This window comes from Papilio machaon, chromosome 2 (genome assembly GCF_912999745.1).
Source record: "Papilio machaon chromosome 2, ilPapMach1.1, whole genome shotgun sequence".
NCBI classification, from domain to species: Eukaryota; Metazoa; Arthropoda; class Insecta; order Lepidoptera; family Papilionidae; genus Papilio; species Papilio machaon.
In genome coordinates this window covers 9,574,267-9,583,522 of record NC_059987.1, presented here as the reverse complement: position 1 = coordinate 9,583,522, position 9,256 = coordinate 9,574,267, and the positions used below count along the sequence as shown (strand labels likewise).

General features: G+C 32.9%; 3 protein-coding genes across 3 annotated transcripts; 1 reads left to right on the top strand and 2 right to left on the bottom strand.

Moving 5' to 3' along the window:
• Window positions 1-137: 137 nt before the first annotated feature.
• Window positions 138-2,201, bottom strand: LOC106713915 (replication termination factor 2). The gene is made up of 4 exons (XM_014506820.2): window positions 2,019-2,201; window positions 1,768-1,947; window positions 1,397-1,606; window positions 138-693 (listed from the first exon to the last, which is right to left on the bottom strand). Exons 1-4 carry the CDS (start codon window positions 2,085-2,087, stop codon window positions 184-186), a joined length of 969 nt encoding a protein of 322 aa, XP_014362306.2. The 5' UTR covers window positions 2,088-2,201; the 3' UTR covers window positions 138-183.
• A 742-nt stretch (window positions 2,202-2,943) lies between these two features.
• Window positions 2,944-4,348, top strand: LOC106713920 (pre-rRNA-processing protein esf2). Its single transcript, XM_014506825.2, has 2 exons — window positions 2,944-3,271; window positions 3,981-4,348. The coding sequence occupies exons 1-2, from the start codon at window positions 3,046-3,048 to the stop codon at window positions 4,319-4,321; spliced, it is 567 nt and encodes a 188-aa protein (XP_014362311.2). The 5' UTR covers window positions 2,944-3,045; the 3' UTR covers window positions 4,322-4,348.
• A 2,624-nt stretch (window positions 4,349-6,972) lies between these two features.
• On the bottom strand, window positions 6,973-8,872 carry LOC106713903. The gene is made up of 3 exons (XM_045681491.1): window positions 8,677-8,872; window positions 7,889-8,149; window positions 6,973-7,213 (listed from the first exon to the last, which is right to left on the bottom strand). The coding sequence occupies exons 1-3, from the start codon at window positions 8,779-8,781 to the stop codon at window positions 7,097-7,099; spliced, it is 483 nt and encodes a 160-aa protein (XP_045537447.1). The 5' UTR covers window positions 8,782-8,872; the 3' UTR covers window positions 6,973-7,096.
• Window positions 8,873-9,256: the final 384 nt, after the last annotated feature.

Below are 9,256 nucleotides of genomic sequence, written 5' to 3'. Positions count from 1 at the left end.
TTCATAAAATACATAACTCATAAAAGTATTAATCTAATTGTTAAATATAGGAGATTACATTTAGATAATTGTTCAACTTGTATGTGAACTAGTGCAATATTTATTAAAATAAAATAAACAATTATAGAAAAGTGCTTTTTATTTATCAATTAAAATGATTAATTACATTTATTAAAATAATATTTAATTGTAAAATGGGTTGTAAGTAACCCAATGTGCTCTTTGTTGGTTTTGATCATTTTTATGTGATGTGAAAATAGATTTGTACACTTCACTGCTTTGAGGGTCCTTAGCTATACTGTAATCTTTCTTAGTCTTTTTGTACGAGGGATCATCAACAAGACCGGATGGTAGTGCTCTCTTTGATGATCCAAAGTGACCTCTGGTCTGTTTGTTTGGATTGAATTTGGGCAGAGACAACGGTATTGTGTCTATTTCTTTTTTTAAAGCTTTGCTACAGCCAGCTTCTTGTTCATCCTTTTCATTTTTCACTTCTGTTTTGGAAGATGATGCTTCGTTTAAACTTTCAGATGTGACAGTTTCTGGTTTAGTTTCTTTTTCAATTTTTTCAGTTTTAATCTTCTTACCTTTCCTATTTGCAATACGAACAGCCATTTTTTCCTTTAACACCTCTATATCCTCTTCTGTTCCATTGAGTACAACAACATCATTATCAGTAAAAGGTTTTTGACACTGCAAATAAAATGTTCAATTATATAACTAAATTAAGCTTTCTAAATTTTCATATAACAGTTATTTTGACCAAAAAAGATAAACAATGTAACAGATAAACAATTGAATGTGGGTCTTCATTGTTAAACCCTTTCACACTCAAGGGAAATATTTTTCCCTTCTACAAAAATCGTTATTGATTGTTCAATTATTATTTAATTGATGTTTTTTAACTGAATGTCAAAATAAAAATGTCCAATGCAGCAAATGTGTTTCTGAACAAATAAAAAAAAAAGAACTGTGCTAAGCTATTGTGTTGCATTGGCATATTTAGTCTTGGAAATCTTATGGTGCTGTAAGGGTTTAACGTCTTTGCAAAAATTAAGTGTTAAAGCAGTTAAAACTAGTTGTATATTTAGAAGTTCTAGTAATTTCTATGTAGACTATAGTAAGCCAACTTTGCACTTTACCTCTGTTTTATGTCTTTTAAATTAACCTGATAAATACTAATTTCTGTGTAAATTAGAAAGTAGTTTCGAAGAACTGTATATTTCGGATGCTTATAATTGTTTGTTGTGTATGTTCACGTTTGATGCATGAATTGTATTAATGTTTAACATTTTGTCAATTATTTAATGTAAAACAATAGCAAAATTTGTGTTTCAAACAGACAATAGTTTACGGAGGAGCCATCAATTTATAGAGTAATATAGATAAATCTCACCATATGACAAATATTTTGTTTAACTTCTTTCAATGCACGTTCAGCCAGCACACAGCCACAGCTCCACAGAAATATGAAGCGGAATTTGCCCGTCATCTCCAATCCACTAATGGGGCATATGAAAGGTGCACTGCCATCACCCACAGCACCATCAGTATGCTCCACATTGGTATATGCTGGGTTCTTTGTCAGGTTGAGGTCTTTAATATCCTAAAATATTGGATGTATTTTAATGTTATGATGAGTCATATTGCGATAACTTTCTTTTGTACTCTATTAAAATGAGGTTTGAAAGGAAAGGAAAACTATCAGGCTGTAGTATTGCTGATTATCCTTTAATTTTGTACTAAAACTTGTTAATATTTTCTTACCTTCATGTTTTTAATGTGAGCTATAGATTCTGGCTTAGTTTCTTTGTCCAATAAGGACTCCAAAACTGAACTCTTGCTGTACAATCGACCTAAACCACATGCAACTATGGGCTGTTGTAAAGGTTGCTGAGAAAGGGCACAATTACGCCATTTGAATGCGCGTTCGGCGTCTTTATCTTTCTGAAAAACAAACGAGTGTCAAAACTTATATAAGAGTACTAGAATGATGTAATGTAAGTAAATCTTATTACCTGCTCTGGTTTCTTTTTCAAACGGACGAGCTCGTCCCGTCGTGGGATAGTACCACCATCGCAACCCATTTCACAAGTTAACTGTAATACTTTTATATACTATAAGCTTTAACTAATCAAATTACAATCAACAATTATTATCTTTTCGCTGCACTCAGTTCAGTTCAGCGGATTGGGCCAGTGTCGAGTCAGTCAACAATCTTCGCAGCAATCTCAATTCAATTTCCAAGCAGTGGCTTTTAGGTGTGCCAGCTGCAGCAATCTCAATACATTAAATAAAACAATGACATTGACAATGTCACTACGACACAACTGTACGTATGTGAATGATACCATAGATATCGTAGATGTTTGTATAGTATATATACAGGTCGGTAAACGGTACGCAATGACAACGATGACTGATGGCGATCAGACTACAGTGATATGAATAAATTAAGTAGGCGAGCATTAAAAAACGAATGGAACGTAATACTACATTACGGAATGTAAATGTTAGAATGTCACGTAAAATTTTTATTCAAGGAAAAAATCTACATATTAAAAACAATATTTGAAGGAGAATTTTGTTGCAGACAAGGTTTTTCCATTCCCATCTCTTATGGAGTTACCGAAATCGTCATCATCATCATCAGCCTTTATCTGTCCACAGCTGGGCATAGGGCTTTTCCAACGGTTTCCACAGTACGCGGTCTCCGCGTTCCGCAGTTACAGAAATGGCGAAAATTAAATACGTACAACACAATACCTATTATTATAGCCTACCATTAATTTGAGATTAGACACAAACAGATGAGATGAAATTCTAGCAGTTTTGTTTTTAGAATGATATGTTAGCATTTATAATATTTTGCTTACATAAAATTTTTAACTTCATGATGACGTAATCCTTGTGCACTAACTTTTTATCACATCTGTCTCTGTCACTGTCATTTTCATGTGGTTAATTTTTATGGTTAAATATTTGTTGTGGATATCTATAATACTAATGTATTAATTTTGTCTATATTCAAAGAAAAGGTTCAAGATGCCTGAAGCTGATACCGCTAGGGTCCCCGAAAATGGATCCGAATGTGACTCGAGCGCGGAAAACGATGGAAAAAACACGGAAACAAACATTCTTCAAAAGAAGAAAAAGAAACGTGGGATCATTTACTTATCAACAATACCTCCATACATGAATGTTGCGAAGATTAGAGAAATTTTTAGTCAATACGGCGAAGTTGGTAGGATATACCTTCAGCCGAGTACAAGTAAGTGTTTTACTTATGAGGTTATAACAAATTACTAATTTTGATGTTTATTATTGTGTGTAGAGCCAGAAACATCTGTTGAAGATTGGCTGGTTCAACCACTGAAATACCACTACCATACAGAAAAACTCAGGGATTGGAAGCAATTCCTCATTTCGCCTGATAAGTGTCCAGAAGACTAATTTTGGTCCTCTTCTCTTTCTGTGAAAGAGTATTTGGCGTAGGAAGGGGAAATATTAAATTTCTGTGCATTCCTTCCTTTGCTGATAAAAGGCAAGCAATGCACTTGCAAATGCATGATGTTTTAGCTGTCCCTTCAATATTTTTGTCAGTTAGGTGGCCGCTCCTTTATTTGCCACCTTATACTATTAATAAAGCCTGCTCATCAGGGTATAAAAAACTCAATACTTTTAGATAACATTATGAGAGCTATAAATGGTAAGAAAATAAATTATATCATTTTAATGTATATTTTGACAAAGAAAAGAGAAAATAAAAAAGTATCTTAATATAAATCCGTAATATAAACACAAAAACTTGCTTCATTCTACTTTTTTCATCTCTAGGAAATGGAATTAATTCCTAAGGTTGTTCTACACTATTATAATATAGTTAATTGCTCACTACGTAATACGTATTTCATGTATTTGTATGTCTGCTATGTCACAGTGTTATACAAGGTAATATAGTTTTTTTTCTTAATTTACAGAACCTGGCGAGAAACGTAAGCGTGTACCAAACCAATTCACGGAAGGCTGGGTAGAGTTCCAGAAGAAAAAAGTTGCCAAACAGGTTGCAGCTAATCTCAATAATGCTAAAATTGGAACGAGAAAGAAGTCACGCTACTTTGACATGATATGGAATATAAAATACATACCCAGGTTCAAGTGGGTGCATCTTAGTGAGAGGTTGGCATATGAGAAGGCTGCCATTAAACAGAGGCTAAGGGCTGAGATATCTCAGGCTAAGAAAGAAGCGCACTTCTTACAGAATAATGTTGAGAAGAGTAAGAAAATCAAACGAAAGAAAGCAATGGAAACTGCAGATTAATGTTGATTAAAATTTTATACTTATATGATTTTATTATTTACTTAAAAATTCTCGACACACTCAATAGATTTATTTAGTATTAACGGATGAAAAAAAAATCAGAAATCAGAAAATAGTATGAACATGTTGTGAAAGATTAGGATAAAATTAATATTTTTGAAATTGGGTATAAATCTTACATTTTCAGAATTTTTCTAATTATGGTTCTGAAAATGTCTATGAGTTTTACAGTTTATTTTTCTTATATCAGGTACTCTAGTTTACGTAACTAATAACAATGAGCTAACCAAACTTAACCCCTCGACTGACAATTTCTTCCACACGCATCCTTTGTCGCGAGTTTAAAGGGTCTATCGAAAGTTTTTGTATGTACCGTCGCGGTGGTATCTTGTGAGACAGTATCCCTTGAGAGAATTCCCGATGCACTCTTACCCCATCTAAAGCATTTGGTTGTAGGCGTTCAAAACTGTGCAATTCCTGCATAAATTGCTTATGTTGTGCTACCTTAGCCCAGTGGTAGCGATGGCGGCAAACGACTAGGCTGAAAGTAATCGTGTAAGAAATAAGCGGGTAATAAAAATTACGATATATATAATAGTAAATTTTTGGTGTTAGTTTAGCTGAAACGAAACGTTGGTGTTATGTTATCCTTGCTATAAAATTAAAAAAATAATTTTACAAGTATTACTACAAGTATTTTTTTAACCTGAATTTGGTTTATTTTATCATAAGGCCACTAGACCTTTTGTGACATCTTTATAATGTGAAAAAGGTATATAAAAATGTACTTACTATGCTAGAGATAATTTGGTATAACTGGGATAAATGCTAACATCAGAACGTGCCAACTCCGGGAATCCTGGATATAAAGGAACTCTTCTTTTTTTTTCAGGAGGATTAATTAATTCGTTGTTTTTCATCATTTTTTTTTCGATTTAGGACCAAAACATTTAAAAAACTAGTGATAAAGGAATTTTAAATCATGTTTGTTAATTGATAAATGTGTCTCAAAAGTAAGTTGCCATGGTAACGGGAAAAGTAATTTACTGCGTTTTGGCACATGACATTGACAGATTGATTGACAACTGTCAATGTCATGTTTTCGAGATAGATATTTTGTTTGAAAATTTTATTTTAAACGATAATAACATGCCTCCTAATAATAAACAATTAAGAGCTCAAATAGTGAAGTTACACAAACAAGATGTAGGTATACGCGAAATATCAAGGCGGTTAAGTGTGTCAAGAGAGACGGTGCGTCGCTGGATTCGGCGATACAAATCTGTAGGTTCTCTTGTGGACCTAAGGCAAAATAATCATCGTCCGTCTATTATATCAGAAGAGGAACGTCGTATCATGCAAACGCAATACATTTTAAATGGCTATACACCAACGTCACAGTTTGCGGAAATGTTTGATGTACACCCTAGGACAATAAGGAATTGCCTTCGTAATATGGGTTTTCACCATAGATGGCCTCCGAAAAATGTAGCCTTGACAAATGCTCAGAAAACTGCCCGACTCGAATTTGCACGTCAATATTTAAACTTTGACTGGACATCTACAGTGTTTATAGATGAAATGACATTTTCAGGTTCTCAATCAGGTAGATTACATTTGTGGCAGTTTGATCGGACACGATTGACCGAAGAGCAAGTACTGACAAATGACACTTCAGATCCAATTACTGCTAACATTTTGGGTTGGATATGTTCTGCAGGTGTTGGGGAACTTGTGAATTTGACACCTGGAGCGACTGCACAGGACTATGTTAATCTGTTGGAAGAAAGTGTGCTGCCGACATTACGAATTTATTTTCCGCAGCAAGATTTTCCTATAATTAATATTGTGCAACACAATACTATTCATAATGCAAAAATTGTACAAAGTTGGTTTAATAGTAATGAAGCACATTTAAAACGTATTCCTTGGCCAGCAAAAAGTGCAGATTTAAATCCTATTGAGGACATTTGGGGGGCGATAGTCCAAAGATGGAACAATCAGAATGAAACTACTAAAGAAGCACTTAGTGATCACTGTCATAAAATCTGGGAAGATTTCCGGGGCACTGAGATCTGTCAGCAATTAATTGGATCCATGAAGAAGCGTCTATCAACTGTTATTCAAAATAATGGTGGATATGCATGTCTTCCAACTTGAACCCGTATGTTATGTTAAACATATTAATCTAAAAAAATATCTCACCTATGTAACAATTTAGTTGCTGATAATTGTTTTTGTTTTCCAGTTTTTTTGAACTATTTTAGGAAAAATCTTTTATTATTATATTTATAGTGAATTAATATATTAATTTTATTATTACATAAGATAAAGTTTATCAACAAATATAATTTTTTTGATTTAAACAATATGTTATTTGTAAAAACCTATATGTAGTATAAAAAATCAGTTTGCTTTCCCTGTAAACATTTAATTCATAGTAGTAGAGGATGGTAGAGAAGAATTGTGTTTTATAAAAAATAAAAGCTTTGTCTATGCCTAAAGATGATTGCATTTAGATGGATTTATATTTTAAATGCACCATCATTTTATATTAAGCATTTTTTCAATTTCTGGAATACAAATAATATTTATTTTGATTTATTTCACCAGTGCACTCAGACTGGTTGGTAGTAAGATAAACAATAAGATAAGATAACCAGTTTATTCATACAGCAATAATAATAATTAAGTCTACATTAGAGCCTTACACATGAGGCTTTGATGGATGCATTTTTTCCTATTGTTGTCCCCAATTATATACAGTAACGCCACCTAGGATGTTCCGGACACAGCTGCAATCCTACTCTTACATACACAGTCATTGAATTGATTCACTATCACTGAACACACTAAAGACTTGTTGGGGTTCGTACTGTAGCATTCTAGAACCTGAAAGTAAAAAAGTAATAAGTTGGAGGTCAAATTATGAAATAGAGTCTAGTGAGTTGAGTCATAACTTCTGTATTGCAATAATATTGACAACTCTCACATTCTCTTTAGTAAAAACAGTTAACAGCAGTGTTCTTAGACATGTTATGCAACAGTAGATATTCATAATATATTTCTTAAGGTTGTTGCAATGTAAAAAAAAAAATATTACAAAATTAAACTCTACATAATTTTTTCATTTCGGATAAACACTGTCACAGCAATAAAAAGAAGAAATCAATATTTTTAAAAGAACAGTCTAGAAACATGAATAATGATTTTTTGCATGAACTTGACACCTGAGTCAAGGGCACTGAACATTTTAACACATTGGTGACCGGAAATTTTACTGAAAATCAATCAGATAAAGAATCCGCTTATAATTCATTGAAAGAGTCTTTATTACATTCTGTCATTGTTTTTTATTTTTTTTTAAATCATCAAATATTTTTTACAATATAAGATTTGGCGGTTTGGTTTTATAAGCGAGAGAAACAGCTTGTGTTATACTAACAATTGTACTGTATGGTTGCCAACAGAGAAAACAACAGCGATACGAAAAAAAGCTCATCCCGAGTTAACTCGTGACCGGTCAACAAACTGTTAAGATATGATGTCAAAAACATAGTTATTTACCTTTTCTTTTTCTTCCTGACATGGTGGTAGTTTATTGGCAATTTTATCTTCTTGCACTAGATTGAACAGCTCATTAGCTTCTTTCAATGTTTTTTGGTATTCTAATTGCATCCCGCTGTTTATCTTTTCATGTGTCCTTTTCAGTTTTTCAATTCGTCTCGCCCAGTAGGCCTCTTCAGCAGCGAAGTCTTTTTGACGTTGCTGCGACTCGTAATTTGGTGGCGGTATATACTGGGGGGGAGGTGGAGGTTGTTCAGCTTGCTGTAAAACACAAATTGCTATATTTACTTTTTGTTTCTAACAACAAATCGATTTTTTGTTTTAGATATAAAACATTTTTATGTTTTATATAAAATAATTATGGATTGGGCTCCAAGCAAAGATTTATGTTTGTTTTATATAAATAAGTCTATTTGTTCACAACACAAAATGAATAAAATGAAACATGAAAAGTTTTTACTTGATATTTTCATAGCATAATCTAAGTTTCAATTATAAATAAGACCTCATACTATTAAATCATTTTTATCCGAAAAATTTATGCCACTGGAAGGAAAGCCCACACATGAGGTCATGGCAAATTACGATAATGTGCATTACAAATGTAGAATTGAATTGTTTCTAACCTATAAGTACTTAACGCATATAAAACGCTATGTAACAAGGTTATGAGGATATCATTCTATAGTTTAGTTGTTTGTGTACGAACTTTATTTGACGAAAACCTAATATTTTGATTAATCGCTTCGTGACATTGATAAAATTATGTAATGTAGAAACATAATTACTTTAGCAGCCAGCCGCTCTTGTATCCGGTCTATTGCTTCCTGAGAAACTTGAATAGCATTTTCATTCTCAACACTTATTTTCCGAGTACTCTGGGAGCCTCCCATCTTAAGAAAAATCTATATTTTTCAAATAACTTCATCGGCAAACGCCGTCAAAAAGACATTTTTGACAGAACACGCACTGTTCAAACACGACAAGAACCCTTGTCTATGACCGCCGTAGGCACAGATTAAAAATTTATTCGTTGTTTGGTGAATTAATATTTTTAAACAAAATTAATAAGAAAATACAGTAAAAAAACAGTTTTTAATTTGATTTATCATATGCTTTAAAGTGTATGTAGATAGGTATATAATTACAAACAGAAATTGACTATTATTTAAATTAGTGAAAATATCATTAATGGACTTGCTACTAGATGGCGATACTGGTAGCGATTTTGTTGGTTTTGTTTTGCTGTGTGCCATCATTTTAACGTGGTTTCATCCACAGAACACATAATAGCGAAACATCATAATTTCATCGGCCGCGGCAATCGAAGTCTGCTTTTAGTTCTTATGAATCCCAGGATTATCTAGG